We start from the raw sequence: 18,424 nt of genomic DNA, 5'->3' as shown, positions 1-18,424 counted from the left end.
CCACTGCATATGACTATTACTGCCTAAAACAAGAAATAAAACATTAATTGCCTCGTAGAAGCAGTTCTGCACTGCACTGGCAATTCAACACCATGACTGTCAGAACCAGATGCAGGAACCAAAACCTTTTTTGTTTTTACATTTGCCTTCTGTAATTTTGTTTAAAAGTCATTCAGTTTGCAAATTGTAACAGAATAAATCTTGCTGCTCAGTTGCTGTGCTCTGCAAGGCCAACTCTGCATACTTACCTCTGAATAGGAGCAGTTTTGGTTCACTACCTGGAAGCTGGAAGATAATTTTGGTACAATGACAGAAATGGCCAATTAATGCATCCTAAGAACCAGCACTGATAGTTTAGAGACCTACCAACACCCACAAATGCAGTAGGTTTTAAGATATTGATTCAAAACATTGCACTTTTGTCCTACACACAAAGTGTAATGTATAAAAATCAGTGATTTCTTCTTTCTGAAGGCAGGAGGAGGTGAAAGCATGTGTGTGGTGGTGCAACTGCTTCAGCTGAACAGCCCAATAATTGATTGTCCAAGAAAAAAAAACATTCACAAAAGTTTTATTAAAAAAATTCCCCTTTCACCTCAAACAAGTGAAGCTTAAGTTCTGTACTACTAGGTTATGTTTAGAAAAATGGAAATAATACAGTAATTTTTGAAGGCTATACATTGTAAAATCCCATAAGTCAGCATAATCTTGGACTGTGCAAGCAAATATAGCAAGTATTTCAGATGTTATTTATTTGGTCCATCAGATGTACAGTATAGTAGTAGTATCTGAGTTTACAAAACATCAAATATAAATAACCTGAAACTGTAACAATACACAAAAATTTGCTTCTTACATTGACATACCAGGCAGTACGAGCTGAAAAACTGGAGTAAATTAACAGTTTTACAGTAATGTACACAGTGCCAGCTGATGTTTGAGAACACTGTTAGAACATGGCACTAATTTGCTTTGTTGAATTTTTTTCTTTACTTGTTCAGGGTGTGAAAAATGTTTAGGACTAGGCTAAAAATGTTTTTCTTCAAGCATCCGTGACTGTGTGAATGCTGGAGGTGAAGCCCTCACACATGGAATAAGGGATAAGTAAATGTGCAGGCAGGCCACTGCTGGGAAACTTCAAAGGTACTCACTGAAAAACTAGAAGTGTAGTTGCTTCAAATCTGGGCATCAGATTTTACTAAACAACTGGACATTGTTTTTGCCCTGTTGGGTGATACCTAAGAGGTATTTACACAGAAATAACATGCTTTTTCCATGATTGTTTAAGCAAATAGTTATCTGTAAGTATTTATAAGCTATGTTTCTATTACATTTAATATATGGAATTAACATGGAAAACATTTCTGGACAAGTCTAGTGATACGAGAGCTTTACCATCAAGAGAAGCAGACACAAATTATTTAAGCCAGTGATTTGGTGTTCACTTTGAACCAAGGCCTTAACATTAGTCTAGTTCTGGACATTTTTCACATCCCAACACCATATGCTGTTACAGTATTACATTATCATGTTGTCAAGGGGCATTTGTGTGTTCAATCAAATGCTCTTGCTCCTGCTCTGCCAGCTCAGCACACGCTCTTGGTGGTGACGTACTCGCAGCCCTTCTCTTCGAGTTTCCTCTTGTGGCTCCTGTTCTCCTCCTCAGCGTTGCCTGAAGTACCTTCATCCTCAGAATCCACGATCATCAGGTCGTCCTGGTCTGAGCCCTGCCCAGCACGAGCCCTCTTTGCCCCGCCACACTCACACTGCTGGCCCAGTTTCCTCTTGCGGCTCCTGTTCTCCACCTCATCATCAGCGTTGCCTGAAGGACCTTCATCTTCAGAGTCAACAATCACCACATCGTCCTGATCTGGAGCTGCAAAACACAGATGGATACTGCAAAGACAGCCTGCCCTCCAACTGATTTTCATACACAACATTAAGCATGTCTCTAATACAAGAAATCCACCTTGGAACATTCTTTATCCCTGTTCTTTGCTATTCGACTGCAAGAGGGTTTTCGATTTCCCTGAAATGACTATAAAATATGGCTTTCACAGTGTTATTCCTTCTTCACCAAAGGTATGGAAAATATTGCAATAACCCAAGAATTAGGGAAATGCAGAAGAGGAGACTGAGGGGAGAGCTCAGTGCAGTTCCAATTCCTGGGCAGGGGCAGAGGAGGGGCAGGGACTGAGCTCTGCTCTGGGGGGACCAGGGACAGCAGCCAGGGAAGGGCTGGAGCTGTGTCAGGGCAGGCTCAGGTTGGATCTCAGCCAAAGGTTCTTCCCCCAGAGGCTGGTTGGGCACTGCCCAGGCTCCCCAGGGCAGTGGGCACAGCCCCAAGGCTGCCAGAGCTCCAGGAGGGTTTGGATGATCCTCTGGGGCACAGGGGGTGACTCCTGGGGCTGGGCCTGTGCAGGGCCAGGGGTTGGACTGGATGATCCTTGGGGGTCCCTTCTGACTCAGCATGTTCTGTGACTCTGTAACTTGTTCTGCATGCACAAAGCAGAACAATCCCATGCTGCCTGGAGCAGTTTTTGAGAAAAGAACTTTTCCAAACCCCAAGCTGTAGTGCAGCCTCTCCTCTCCATCCACACTCAGCAGAACTCCCAGGAGAGGCCACACTCCATGAGAGAGAACCCACAAAGAAAGGGAGAAGTAGAAGGGTGAGCAGATTTACAGAGCTAGAGGATAACAATGGATAGTATAAAAAGGCAAAACAGAACCAAATGTGAACTTATAAGACATCTAGTTTGTTTGGTTTGTTTTTAAGCACAAATTCACTGTAAAAACTAATTTTATGCTATTTTTGTTATTTTTTAATATAATTTGAAATAAATTTTAGCAGTGTTCTTTAAATTTAGTCTCCCCTGAAACAGGAGGCAAGTGACTACATACTTGTCTGCTTTAATCTGCCAGGCAAAGGAACAGCATCCCACAGTGTAAACAGAACTATGGATCCCTAACTCACATCTGCCACAGCAAGTCCTTGGATTCATACACTGTCCCTGTCAAACAGTGTGACATTTCCAGTTCATTAGCCTCCACTCCTTAAGCATTCCATGTGCATTTAAGTTAAGCTATTTTGAGTGTGTTCAAAGAAAGTCCACATTAGGAAGGTGATGGTATTTCTTCCTGAGAGCAGAGTCCTTTCTCTTTAGGGAGAAAGTGATAAATTTGGTTGATTCTTTTTTGTCAAGCAGCAGTGTGACCATGAGTTAGGAAGGGTCTAACTTTATTTAAATCACTGTGCAAATGATGCATTTAAGCTGACACCCCACCAGGCCCTTGCCAGGTAAATAATACAATTTCAAGCTGTATTTGCTGTAAACTTCTGTGCATTTTGTAACAACTGTAAATGTGCACTTTTCCATTTAATATCTCAAGTTATACACAGAGGCAACTTAAATGCCTTTTATTTTGTTTTGGCAAAGTTAAGTCATAAAACTGAAGACAGCTACTTTAATTGGACTGCACTGTTGGAAGACTATTTGGTTTAATTGAATACCAAACCCTGTTATTTACCTGTTGATGTTGAGGGCTGTGCTCCATCATCACTCCCATTGCTGATGTTCCTCGATGGTGGTTCGGATGGTTTAGGGCCAATTCTTTCAGGGGCGTCACCAACAACTTCAAATTCCACATCTTTTTCTAGGTCTTCACTGCAGAAAAAACACATATGCTTTGGAACACCCAGGAGAAAACAAAACCCTGCCTTTTTCACAAAGAAAACATCATTCAAGTATTACAGCATCCTGCAACTATGACAAAAGGAGATAAACATATCGAAAAAGAGGCAAAGCTGGTCAGTCCTCCTTTGTAATTCATGCTTTGTCCATTCATAAACACTGTTCCTCCCAGGGCCAGGCTTTAACATGCTCAGGAGGCAGAAAAATCATTACCTGAGCTCACCTTTCTTCCTTAATGTCCCACTCCTATTCTCCCTGAACATGCAGTGTGTTCATTTACTGTCTATAACGTGTCTGTTACTTATCCAGGGTTACACACACTCACCAGTTATTTCAAAGTGACTTCTCAACACAGGTAGTCGAGTAGAGGATCTATTACCTCAGGTTTTTTTCCTTTTTAAATTTTGTTTTATTTCAAATGGCAGTTTCTTGCTAGTTGTTTCCCCAAAAGTATATTTGGTTTTGCACTGTGTTTTTATGTTGTGTAATGACAAGTTATTCAAAGAAACCTTTCTGATGCTGTTGTAAAAAACCAAAACCACAACAAAAAACAACCCAAAACAAAACCAAACAAAAAGCCTTAAACTCTATAATTTCATAAAAAAAAAAACAACAATTCCTCTTTTACCTCTACATTTGTTTTCAGCAGCTTAGTCTTGGAACTTCGTTCATGTATTTTAAATTCTGAGTGAAAAACCCCTGTGGAACTGTTCTACATACACACATCCCAAATCATTATTTCAGAATCTTACCTATGAAGCACATTGATTAACAGAGTGTAGTCCTGCAGGAAATCATCTGCCTGTAGTCGAGTGCCATTTCGAATTGCAAAGTCTGATAACTTCCTGTGGTTATTTGCTACAAAAACAATAAAACCTGCAGTGTTTACAGCTATTTATATAAAGATCCTTTACACCTGAATCAATATGATGAAAGGAATACTCCAGAAGTTTTATGTAGAAACATAAGCTTATGAACTATGAACATAAGCTTATGAAACTAAGCTTTATGAGCTATATTTAAAGTAAAAGCTGACTTTTAAGCCTGTTAGGAGTTAAAACTACTTACGTTGACTTATTTACCCCTCATGCATCGTGTTCAAGCTCTTCACAATTACATTTAGGAACATTTTGGAGATGATATCTGTATTTCAGTAGTGCCTACAAGCATCATAAACAGACCACCCTTTAAGAACCACAAAATGAAGGGGGCTTGCAAACAGGTACCTATTTTGGAGAGGAATCCTGGAAGTACTTCCTGCAGGAAAGCTGGACATGCAGGCCTGCACACAATACCACTGCCTGTTCTCAGGCCACTCAAAACACTTGCAAATCCAGTTCTCTTTAAATATCAGTCTACAGGATGAACACTGCAACACCTGCTATGCACATATTTTGTATGGTTTCTTCCAAGGTTTTGTCTACTCTTATCTAAAAGCCTTCAGTACTCATACCTTCTGTTTCTCCTTCTTCTGAAGAGATAAGGATAGTTCCCTTTCCATCATCTATTTCTACATCTGGTGCTACCATAGCAAATTTCTCTTTCAGTATCTGAAAATACAAATATGATTATTTAATCAATTATCTGACTTAAACACACTTATAAAAAAAGAACCTTGAATTATGTTGATTTTATTATCCTGGCATCTACTGAAAGCCTATACTTTTCTTTTTTTCCACTTCCTTGAACAAACTGATTATATTTTTGATGTCTGATATCTCCAGGTTCAGATATGCTGGAAAGTTTTTTAGAATACTTCATAAAACGACAGAATTACAAATCAATTGTGACTAAACAACTGCAATGTGGCTACTGAACTATTCAACTGCAATATAAATTTAGTTTGTTGTTGTCAGATATGAATAGGCTTTAAAACCATAAAAAAATTACCAAATGCAAACATTCCTTCACAAGACACAGAACACACATGGGCAAGAAGCATCTTGGTTAATCCAGCTCTTCTTGCAGCTGAGAGAAATGTAAATATAAGCAGATGATGCTCAGTCAAAACACAATGAACAAAAGCCTACCTTTAAAAATGTACAGTATTAGGATCACAATGAAAGCTGTATCTGACTCGGGATTTACCTTATCCTGGAGTGTTAACACAGTAACTTTGTGCACGTTCAGCTTCACAGTCACTTCTGGCTTACTTGCACACACATAACAGTTAGGGTTTGGTGGATCCAAAGCACAAGGAACCAACAGCTTCTTCCTGGGATTCGGCTGCTTGTTCAGAAAAATCTTGAGGACAAAACAGAAGAAAACAAGTTATTCTGTAAGTAGCAGCATGTCTAAAATCTGCTTTGCTCCAGGTTTCTTCTCTTAGTCTCACAGAGTGTGTGTTCCCTGCTCCTCTCTGACATTCCTGCTGGGCAGGAGAAAGTCCTGTCCCAGCCAGTCCTCACTGCCCCCTGAGCTGACTGAGCAGCTGTGCCAAACATCTGCAACACGGAACAGCCACATCCAACTGAGGGCACTCTGCTTCCCTCTCCTACCCAGCACCAAATCCTCAGCAAACCACAGCAATTTAATGAGCCTTGACACCTGCACTTCTCTTTACATTGTGACTGAAAGTTCTCAGCACCTCCAGAATCTACTGAAGCAACAAGTGAGAGACAGTGAAGCCACATATGAGTAAAAAAATGTTAAATGTAACTTTTCAAGAAATAGTAAATAACAAGAAAGGAAAATCTCCTTTTCCCACTTACCGTTCTACACTGGTCTATTTTTCCTGATAAGATCTTCAAACCCTCCAGCACTATCAGACCAGCTATTACTGCATTAGTAGTAGCTATAGCTGGGATAATGTTTCCTGCCATTGCTGCAAAATAAGCAAGAGTATGCAGATTTTAACAGCAAATGAACACAAGAAGTGTAAGTTATTACTTAAATAAAACAATGTTATATTTTATCCTTACACTTGATATCAAATCTGCTCTTCATATTCATTCCAAAAACATGCATCCTGAGGTTTGCAGCAGAAGTGACAAAATCCATGGAAGAAGGGTCATCCTGACAAGTTAATGCAAAAAGCATTTAAAAATCAGAATACTCATTGGAAATAGTTTGCAACACATGGTTCCTAAAACCTTAAAACCCAGAAAGCTTTAAAAAAAGTCTGTACACTACTCCAGTTCAAAATCAACGTATTTCCCCTTTCAGATGGTGTGCTTAGACAGAGCAGTAATACTTTAAATGTTACAATGTTTTAAACATTTCCAACACTGAAGCAAACAGTTTGAAACATTGGGTGTTTCAGAAAGAAGTATTTTTACTATCTGCTGTAATAATATTTTACTACTTTGCCCCCCCATATTTACAAACTTTTTTAATGCAAAAGTTATTTTACATCACAACAGTCAATCCTTACCCTCAGTGAGTTACAAAATATAGAGTGTTTAAAGAATACATGTGTTTATCTGGAAAGTGCTTTCAGTGAGGAAATGCTTTTGTTCTAAGTAGGATTATTTTGGAATGAAACAATGAGCCCAACTCATTTGTGCTACATATGTAGAGATTTTATAGAGTTTATATATGGCAAACTAACTTTATCCCATATAAGTGCTTCTCCATCAGCCTTCTCAGCCAGGTGAAGACTCAGGGTTTTAACACTCTTTGAGAACAGGTCTGCATAGCTCCTGACATTGAGAACCTGCTGATCCTTCAACACTGCAGAGGATTCATTTTGTTGGTCAGACACGTTTTGCTCTTTGGGAAAAAAAAAGAAAAATAAATAAGATCAGCAATATTTATAAATTCCACAGTACTTCTCTCAAATAATTTTCCAATTTCAGCAAAATTAAATATTTTCTAAATTGAAGAACAGTATCCTTAACCTACAGCAGCCCCAACATTTTACAACAAATCTGCATTTAAAATTGCAACTGCAGCTATTGTATCAGTCACCCAGGCATGCACAAATTACAGCAAATGTAAACTTTCAACAAACCTCGGCTTTCAGAGATAAATCTATCAGTGCTTATGGTAAGGTGGCCTAGAATAAGCTGACATGTAACTTTGTTAAATGTGTATTTTCTCCAGCCAATACTGAGTATCTGAAGTAATGGCTGCAAAACAGTCTTAGAAAAACGTTTTCTGTACAGAGAAAAATTTGAAATCTTCAGGAATTGCAAACAATTAATATATTCTTTATCAGTACTCAACTGTGACAGTAAAAAAAAAAATGTACATATCACAGAAGTGCATTAAAAAATAGCAGGTAAAACTTAAAAATACACAGCAGGAGGAGGGACAGTTACCTTGCTTTTGTACCTCAGCCCAGTCCAGTGGCACTGGAGGCTTTCTTTTCCTCCACAGCTTATCCATTGTCAGCAGATATCTAATGTCATCTTTGAAAAGCTAGGAAACATGAAAACAAAATTAAATTAAAGGGGGGAAAAAAAAAGACACACTTTATTTTTACATCTGCTGTGAAACCGGAAAGTCAGGATTAGATTTATGAGGTTTAGATTTTCTCCTTGAAAATATTCTCAACTACATAAAACTAGATTCTAAAAACTTCTCATCCCCCACTTTCTAACACTCACTGCATTGAGCAGACACAGCTCTGATTAATCTGGGGAGGACTAAAGTGAAAATCAAGAAACAGCAGTCCAAACAGGGGGTTCATGTGCCTACTGAAGCCATCACTACAGCTCTTTGTATGCTCTCCCTGAGACACTCTTACCTACATGCCAATGGCTTTCCAAAGGAAAGTTATTACTATCTATGAACTCATTTTCTGTATTTATCCACTTTCAGTAACTATTTAGAACAAAAACTCCTTAACCAATTCCTGTTTTCTTATGCCAGAGCCTGATTATACACAGAAGATGACTGATGGCTTTTAGGCCCTCACATTGGTTCCCGTTATGCCCAGTGACATCTTACAGAAGTCAAACACACTTTTTCATGTTAAAAGCAATTCAAATGGGTTTTTCTCTACAGTATGGCCAAGCTGCTGAAGCCACCTGTACTGATGCACATGGAATGCCAAAAAATGAGCAAATGTTGCAAGAGACCAACATGACAGCAAAATATCACAGAATTGATGGAGAGCATTAAGTGTCTAAGCTGGGTTTTGACTTGACTTTAAAGCACCTCATACACTTCAAATAAAGACATTTATCTGGGATAAAGAAGATACCTTAGTAAAAAGTTTAACTGGATCGTATCCAGTTGATTTAGCCCACTCCTTAGTTGAAACACGTTTAATCTCACCATCTTCATTGGATGCTAGTGCTCTGGCTTCTGCTTCTGCTGGCTCCCCTATTAATGAAGTGATAAGCAATATTTTAATTAAAAATAATTTAAAAAAAAAAAGGAAAAGCCCATCCAAATATTTCCCAAGTCAATAACCAAAGTTATGCAGGAACCATAAATTGGCTTTAGTGCACCCAACAAAAGCTGAATTAGACAGAGTGTGCCTGCTCCTGTTTGCCTCTGCAACCCACTGATTTAACTTGATGACACCCAATTCCTTCATTGGCAGAAAAAAGGAAAAATTGTTTCCCATTAATTTTCTCCACATAGTGTTGGGATTTCATAAATATCTAACCACCCCCTTTTAGGAGTCTTTTCCTAGCCCAAGAGTCTTAGCTTGGTTAGGACTTGAGAAAAAAAAGTCAGCTTCCTATCTCTGGTTATTCTTTTACAAAAAAATTCCATATACAGATGCTAATCATTTCTTTCTTTCCCAGTCACATCCAACAATTGCCATCATGATCTCTAATAAGCAGCAGGTTGATGTTTTCATAAAACTATCTAGTAACATCCTGACTGAATGAGAAAATTCAACTCAGAGACCATCACTTTAAATTTGTGAATGCTTCCCCCTTTCACCAGTGCTTTATTTGCATTATTTCATATTTATCTGCTTCATGTCTCGTTGCTCAGTCATTCTGTATTGTGAACCTTTCTACTACTTTTTGCAGTTACTCCTCATCTTTATTATTCTGGGTAACTTTGCTTAATCATTGATGCTGAACTGCACACATCTCCCTTGAGACACTCCTCTAATCACCATTTATCTCTAGCATTCAAGCAGTTCAGGATCTTCACCCTTTTTTCTCCCCTTGGGTGCCTATATCCCTCAGGTTCCTCACAACCTGAGTTTTTGAGTCTGGTCCCTGCACATTCAGAATGGTTAAACCAAACAGATCTGCTCCTCCCCAGGTTTATTGGTTTCTGCTCCTCCTCTGCTGGTCCCTTCAAATGACCCCCAGAGCCGTGCAAGGCACGACTTCCCTTTACAAAGGTTGCATTGACTCTTCCCTGACTGGCCTGGCTTTGGCTGGGACAGAGTTAATTTTCTTTCTAGTAGCTGGTCCAGTGCTGTGTTTTGGATTCAAGTAATAATGTTGATCACAGGCTGCTTCAGTTGTTGCCAGGAGGTTACTCTGAGTCAAGGACTTTCCCGTTTCCCACGCTCTGCCAGGGAGCAGGAGCACAAGAAGCTGGGAGGGAGCAGGGCCAGGACAGCTGAGCTGAACTGGCCACAGGGATATTCCAGAGCTCAGCACAAACTGGGGGAGGTGGCTGTGAGGGGCTGGGCACTGACCAGTCAGCGGGTGCTGAGCAGCTGCATCACTGGTTTGTCTCCAGTTTTATTCCCTCCCCACTCTCTTCATTCCAATTATTACTATCATTGGTATTAGCATTACATCTTTTTTGTTTCCATTGTTAAACTGTTCTTGTCTCAGGCTGTGAGTTTTCCTTTTTGTGTGGTTCTCCTCCCCTGGGCAGGGGCAGCAAGTGAGGGCTGCAGGGTGGGAGCTGCCAGCTGGGCACTCACACCCCTTGTGTGACCACGGCAGCACCACTGCAGACACGAGGCTGCCATCACATCTCCTGGAGCTGCCCTGCTATCTCTGCTGAAATAAGTGGCATTGTGTCTGCTACCTTTCAAGTCCTCCAGCAGCCAGTGTTATAAGTTATTTTATATGCCACTCTTTTTAAGACTCATCTATTTCGTTCTGCACTTCCTATAGGAACCACCTGTCCAGTGATCCCTATCTGATGTTCAAAGAATTTGAAGAGTCAGAGGATCCTCTAAGCTTCCCCTCCAAAAGTCCATTTATCTATCAAAGGATCCAAAAGAAGCAACCAACAATGATGCTTATCCACCTCACAGTAACTATGATTACTGTCCTTACAGAAAAATACTGAACAGCTACAAAAACATCACTCAAAATGGGCATATTCTTCACGTAGATTAATGCTGGTGTTGAAGGCTAGAAGAGCTCAAACAATCCCTGTAATTCCTTGCAATCCCTCAGCTAAGAATGGAAAAAGCAATGACTACAAATATCACTCAGTCCTCTGTTCAGAAGAAAAGCTCTCCAGATGCAGGGAAGGAAAGGCTCCATCACTTCCAAATGTGTAAGGGAAAAAAGATCACCCTGCGAAGATCAGTGATATTTCATTTGCACTTCAAGCTCACTTTTCACTTTAAGTTCCTGGGCACATGGGGAAAACCATCTGCTGCAGAGGGAGCAGGAGACTCCAAACATACACAAACCTATTATCTCTCTCATATCTTACACCTGGATGTGGAACTGGAACTTTAGTGAGTGCATTGATTGTGTTCCTCACAGCTGCTCTCTGAGCACAGTGACCCACTGCACACCCTGCTCTGAAGGGACCATTCAATAATGTTTCAGGCTGCCCACAAGGGCTGCAGTTCTGACAGGTGAAGCTATTAAACTATTGTCACTTCGAAGAGTATTTTTTACACATTCCTCATGAAAAAAACCTCTGGTAGGCACCACAGATTGACTTACCTAACACACACTGACATTGTTTCAAAGATCTAATAAGAGGTGAAAGGAGAGAAGTGAATTATGCACAGTGTAGATCACAGTCTGTAAGGGAGACTACAGCTAACACTCCCCAAACTCTTGTTGTCCAAGGGTACAGGAAATAGAATCCTCTTAAAAGAAAATGGAGCTGAACTCTAATCTGAAGAAATGTAGAGAAACAAGTCATAACCTCTGAAATAGAACATTTCAGTAACGGGGTAAGATACCAGCTTATATCACACTCACAGGCAGCTTCAGGGTCAGCTCTGTCAGGGGAGACTTCTTGATCAGCATCTTCTTCTCCAAACAACTGGCTATAGAATATTAAGAACAACACCACAACACTAGAATTTCAGCACACTGGTTAAAGACTGAAGTATTTGCTAATGAATATATATCCATTTGAGGACTCTTGCTGTCAGACTGCCGCTTCATATATTGCTTTTTAAACTTTTGGGATTCATCACACGTGGACTTAACACTGACAACACAAAGTGCTCAATACAAAAATGAATTTAGCAAAAGAGTTCACTCAATAATTCACCCAGCTTTATATTTAGACTGCAGTACTGAAGGCATTTTTAGAACCTGTGGGATATCCAAGATTCCAACAAACTTTACACTTGTTAGTACATGCACTAAACTGAAAAATGTGCTCAACTCCACACAAAGATGAAAAATAAAGTAACCTCAACCTACACTGCTGGGCCAAACTACTCTGCCATTACTTTTTGTGATATTAAAACAAGGCCTAATTGACCTTCCCTCTTTATATTAAAAGAAAAAAAATAACCACCCCAAAACCCAGGTCAAGGAACTTTAAATTTAAAGTTTATAATGTAAAATTAATCTAAAATCCATTACAATTTATTTTAAAAAAGTGTGTCCATTTTATGTCTTGTCTGTAGGTTTAGAAACCAGAAGAATGAACCACAGTACCTATTTTCTTCTTCTTAAAAAAAAAATCACTTACTTGAACAAATACTTAGCCCACACAATGCAGTGGATGGGTTCTGAGGGCGTATTTCGGATTGTGCAGCCTGGAAAAGTCTTCTGAGTTGGTTTAGGCTGACATTCATAACATTCTGTCACTCCCTGGGGAAAAATGAAGTATTTACTTGTCACACTGAGCAGGCTGCTGATAGTGTAAGCTATTAACAGATGAACTGTAACTTTATCTCTAAACAGCCAACTCCCTGTTGTCCAAAATAGCAGTGGCAAGAGTAACACACAAGCTAACCTTTTTGATAACTGTTACTTGTCCAAGGTAGCCTGCAGTTCCACTCTCTATAAGAGGAATATCAGCAGCCAGACACATCCTGTTCACGTGGTTACGGGCAGCTGCAAATCAAGAGTTTTTAAAGAAAAAAAGTGAATAATTAGGGAAAAAAAAAAGTTTCACTTCTCCAAATTCAAACTAGTTTTCTATGCAAACATTGATCCTTAATCTGCCTTGTTTCATTACAGAGCACTACACCATTTTCACAAAGTCCGTTTTCCCATTAAGACAAGATATATTTACATTATTAAACACAGTAACTCAACTGAATAAAGCTACATATGTACCCACAAAGCTACGTGTGCACCCACAACACTCATCAGTTCCCAGAAAGCAGCAATGTAGCAGATCGTGTTTTTTTCAAAGCACCTGTAGGAGCACTAAGTGCCCTTCAAGTTGCCAGCAAAGCACACAAGGCTCAGCCCAACTACAGGTGGGTTAAGAGGATACTTGTGATTGAACCTAAGAGAGGAACAGTTACAGTTGAGTTTCTAAGAACACCAACATCTCCCAGTATAAAGCACAGTGCAAACTTCACCTCTGTTATCCAGAGCATTCATAACCAAGGTGAACTGGCGGAAGAACTCAACGTTATAGTCAGGGCTGAGGGAGAGAAAAACAGCACTTGAAATGGCACAGCAAACTTGGGGCATTATCCACAACAGAAACTCTGCACATGCAAAGGCTGGACTGATGTCCATGTGATACATTACATGTATTACAAATTTAGCTAGGCTTTAACTGCCCCATTTGTCTCCTGCCCCTTTTAAAGCTGGGTGACAGCCTGAATTTTGTGCTGCTGGAAGGAAGCTACTGCAATTAGTACTAATTTGACCAATGAAACGGGCAGACAAGGAAAAGTGATTAAACTACTCTGACCTAATGAGTAAATTGGCTGAGCTGTGGTAACTGACCTTAAAAACCATCAGCTGTGGCTAAAACATGCACACTGTAATTACCACAGCTCATCAGACTGTGGATAATTCATTACACTGAGATAGCTCCACAGCTCTGACTGTGCCTCCAGGAGCCAAGACTGAGATTTGAAATCCTGACACTTCAGCATCTTTACACTGCATTTCTCTGATTTAAAGAAGAAGGTGGAAAAGAAGGGACAGTAAAGAGGAAACAGCATTAACAGTTTTACTGTTTCAGGGGAAGGATGCAGTGAGTCAGTGTTTCTGGCTAACTGTAACATCAGAGTTCAAACCTCTGTGTTACAGAATATCTATTTTTTAGAAACTGGACAAATAGAAATTAAAACATGGGAAACAGCTAATGAAAATCTACATATTCTTGTACTCTGTTCACTGATTGCAGCTCACAAAGACTAAATTTTAACAGTTTGGGGCATACCTAAACAACAGTTACCTACACACACACGAAAAGGACTTAATTTTTTTAATCGCAGACTCAACATTTGCATTTCTTTTAATTTAATTATTGCTCAATACATCAGGGCATTCTTACAGTGTGGACTCTTATATGGCAAATGTTGCTAGTAAAATGAAAAACAGACACAAGCAAATGACTACAGCTTACTACCAGAGCTTAAAACTCATGCAAAATCCACACTCAGGTGTGTGGCAGGCTCACATTTACAGCTGTTTCTCCTTACTGAGGAAGCTTTGTAAAATACCTTAAAGCACACCACTGTAGCATTTAAATAACACAGTACTTGCAAATCAAAACATGGAATTAGAGCTTAAAACCAAACATACTTCATGATGCTATCATGGTAAGCTATAATATTAGCTTCTGGACAAAACTGTAACACGCTTTCCTTGGCAACCTAGAAACAAAACAAAAAAAAAGAAAACAAAAAAAACACTTATTATTTCTTCCTTCCTTCTAAAGACAGACTTGATACCAGTTGAGTATCGAGTAAGTTGGCTACCCTAATGCTGTGGATAGCCATGATAACCAACCAACACTTACCTCTGCACAGCAGAAACTACATCGGGACATGTTTCTAACACTATCCATAAAATAACACTGAGCAAGAAGACTTGAGCTTTGACTTTTTCCTCACCTGTGATTTTGATCTTCCAACATGTTTCTTTTGAAACAGAAACTGCCTGTTGAGATTGCTGACATCAATAGTATCCAAATCAATCTACAAACAAACAAGAGAGGCATTTCACTTCCACGGAAACAGAAGGAACAAAATCAGGAACAGAGTGTGAAGGAAAGGTGAGACCAAAATGCAGAAACTGTACAGACCCCTTTTCAGGTGTCAGATCTGCACTAGAGCAACTGGACAGGCACATTATCACCTCATTACCTTCAGGAATCCCACCCTGAACACTGCTCTGGGCTTCCCCAAGGTGCAGGAAAGGCTGCTCCAAACCAACCAGTTTACAAATGAACATGGCTTTGAGCAACTGCATCACTGAACCACGGGCTGCATCACCATCTTACACACACACTGCAGGGCACGAGGTTTACGGGCTGTCACAGGACTAACTGCCCAAGTGCATGTTAAAAAATAATGAAGTTTGCTTACAAAATAAAAATATCCAATCACACAATCAAGGTGTCTAAAAACATACAGCACAGAACACCTGTGGTGTACAACCTCAAAGAATGCCATGTCTGCAATTCCCCTAAAAGCCTTGTTCCTATTTATTAATATGTGCACAGGAACAGCAAAAATTCAAATGTCTGTAACCCCCACCACCTTGTTTTGTTACTACTTTTCCTCTAATTAAACAGTTTCTCTGATCAGTGACTCTTTTTAGAAGTCCTCTCCTGTCCTTAACATTTGTAACCAGGAGGAGGGACAGTTTTTCTGAGTATCAGAGATGTTTCTCACAATTCCCACAGATAATGGTGACAAACTCAACACAGCAACACTTTCACTGCACACTCCTCTCAGCCTGACAGTGCAGTGTGAAGGGTAAACATGACACTGAGGATGTTCTCATACACTTCTCATTTTATGAATTATGAAAAAAACACTTCTGGAACATGCTTTGCATGCAAGATCCAAACTCCGAGATTAAAATTCCTGTTTTCTGAAGGGAATATCTTTAATTTAAGGACTAAGCTTTAATATACTAAGAACTGCAATAGCTCAAGAGTTTTATTGAAACAGTAAATATAAGCACTTGTGAATATAGAGCAAACAGAAAAGATACAATGCCTTAGAAATGTATTATAAAGCAGAGACTGTTAACCTTTATCACCCACAGTATCAGAGTAACTACCCATAGCCTTGTATCTTTTAATGAAAATGGTATTTGCATGAAAACACATTTCTACCTCCTTTCTTTCTCCTGAGACACACTCAGAAAGCTTGTTTAGTCCAAAGCCAAAAAAAGCAAGAACCTCAAGGGAAAACAGTTAAGGGTAAAACTCTGTTAAAACTTCCACTACCCAGAAAACTTTGAGTATTTTAATTGGGGATGAGGACAAAGGGACACAAAATACCACTGCAAACAGCAAAAACAGGGTAAAGGAGACAAAGGAAGGTTTTCTCCAGAGAGAAAACTTGACTATTAGACCTCAACAGAAGCTCCAGTCCAGCTCAAAATGATCAAAATTTAACAGTTCACCTATTAAACAACTTCTACACAGCTACCATTTTAGTCAGCTGGAAGAAAAGGCATCAGAACTTCTTAAGAACATATATCATGTTCTTAATTCAGATCTGGATATTGAGTAACTACATTTTATTCTCCATTCCTAAGGACAACAGCCTTTCAACACAGTATAATTAAGTCACATATTTGTGAGTTGTCTGGTATTCAAAACTACTAATTTTTTTTAGTATTTTTTTTTTTTTAAAATCACAACTTACTTATAAAAATATAAAGTATTTTCAAGTGTTCAGGTTTGTTAGTATTTAACAATCAAGGAAAACCCTCAACAATATCACAAATATTGACAAAAGCAATTTATTCCCCCATAGCAAATTTCCTCTTTGCATAATTATTATTTTTTTGCTCTCACCTTGTCTTCTACCCACCCATTCCTTATGTTAATAAACTATTACTGTCCTGCATGAAACACTGCCAGTGATATTGTTAAATGAAGACAGCTCTGATCCAACATGTACTTAAGTTAATGGAGTTCAACCAAGTCAGCCTTGAAAGACAATACCAGAACCTAAATTATAATAAGTGAAACAATAAGCAGGAGATTTATGCCTAATGAACAACTGGAAAATCAGGAGCTATTAAACTCTATTGTAATGTTCTGCAGGAGGACACAACTGACTTGGTAAGGTGGGGAAAAAAGGGGGAACACTGCAGAAAATGCAGGTTTCCTCTCTTCTACAGTTTATTTCCCTGCTACAATGTTCAAATTGGAAAGGCTCTAAACAAAAGGGACAACCTGGAATTACTTTTTAAACTTGTAGAATGTGTTTTAAGCGTATCTCAGTGGGAAAGTCTGAGTTGTAGAGATAACACGGCAAACCAGTAGCTGTTGTTCTACGAGCTGACACAGTTGCAGGTACGAGCTGCTCTGCTCAGCCCGTCTGAGCACAACCCCAAACTCCTCCAGCCTGGCACACCAAACTCCCAGGTGTGACTCCTGGGCACACTCGGCAGGACAAAGGTACTCAAGGGAACAGACTGTGCTCCAGCTGGATTTGAAACCATGCGCTGTTCCTCATTACAGTAAGGAATCGATACAGGTTTGGACACCGGGTAACCCAAGTTCTGCCGACAACATTTCTCTCTATCCCGATTCCATCACCCCCCCACACACACACACCTGCCCTTCCCACACACTTTCAGATTAATATCTGGAAGCAAAAGTGAAAGCAGGAGCCCGCGGGACGCGCCGTAACCGGATCCCAGCGCTGACGGTTCTACAGCCCGGTATCGGAACACACAACTCCCCTCCCCGCGGGTTTTCCTCGCTCCAGTTCACCCCCGACCACCCCCGGCACGCCGGCACCGGGCAAAGCCCAGCCTTTCCCGACACGGCCGGGCAGCAGAGGCGGACAGCGCGGTGTGCCGGGGGGTTCCACCGGCGCTGCCCGGGCCGGCTCCCGGGGGCGGCCGTGCCGTGCCGGGGGAGGCGGCGCAGCGGCCGCGGCGGGGCCGGGGCCGAGGGCGGCGATGGCGCGCAGGCCGCGGCCCTTTGTGGCGCCCCCGGCCCGGCGGTGCCGCGGCGGCCGGGCCGCGTCGGGCCGGGCCGGGCGGGTCCGGTTCGGCCCCGCGCTCACAGCGCGGCGGGAGCGGCCGCGCCGGCCCCGCGCCCCCACCGAGCGCCCCCACGGGCTCGGCCCGCCCGCCCCGGCCCCCGCCCGCCGCGCACCACGTAGATGTTGCTGAAGCCGGTGAGCACCAGGTTCTTGAGCAGCTCGCAGCCGATGCCGCCCGCGCCCACCACGAGCACCCGCGCCTGGGACACGGCCTGGGCCAGCTCGAGGCGCAGCGGCCCCGACAGCGGCGCCGCCATGACGGACACGGCGGCGGCTCCGCGCGCCTCCTCACGGCCCGCGCGGGGCGGAGCGCCGTCCGCGCCCCGCCGCGCCCCCTGCCGGCCCGGAGGACCGCGCGGCAGAGTGGGGCGGGCGCCCCAGGTTCGAGTCCCGCTCCCGCCGGGAACCGCCCCGCGGTCAGCGAACCCCCGTCCCCGAACTCAGCGCTGGGCACCCGGGGACCGGCACGGCCCGGACACAGCGGGAGCACCCA

At 41.5% G+C, this 18,424-nt stretch overlaps 1 protein-coding gene across 1 annotated transcript; it reads right to left on the bottom strand.

Annotated features, from left to right (window-relative positions):
• Positions 1-555: 555 nt before the first annotated feature.
• Positions 556-18,205, bottom strand: UBA2 (ubiquitin like modifier activating enzyme 2). The gene is made up of 17 exons (XM_027740153.2): positions 18,045-18,205; positions 14,806-14,889; positions 14,495-14,565; positions 13,312-13,376; positions 12,735-12,835; positions 12,468-12,589; positions 11,741-11,808; positions 8,842-8,963; positions 7,955-8,054; positions 7,243-7,403; positions 6,614-6,707; positions 6,404-6,516; positions 5,781-5,936; positions 5,146-5,242; positions 4,445-4,550; positions 3,529-3,665; positions 556-1,876 (listed from the first exon to the last, which is right to left on the bottom strand). Exons 1-17 carry the CDS (start codon positions 18,186-18,188, stop codon positions 1,587-1,589), a joined length of 2,031 nt encoding a protein of 676 aa, XP_027595954.1. The 5' UTR covers positions 18,189-18,205; the 3' UTR covers positions 556-1,586.
• Positions 18,206-18,424: the final 219 nt, after the last annotated feature.

Source organism: Pipra filicauda, unplaced genomic scaffold (genome assembly GCF_003945595.2).
Source record: "Pipra filicauda isolate LSUMZ 115617 unplaced genomic scaffold, ASM394559v2 scaffold31_size4109673_pilon, whole genome shotgun sequence".
NCBI lineage: Eukaryota > Metazoa > Chordata > Aves > Passeriformes > Pipridae > Pipra > Pipra filicauda.
The sequence above is the reverse complement of the archived record's forward strand: the minus strand, read 5'-3'. Positions and strand labels throughout refer to the sequence as shown.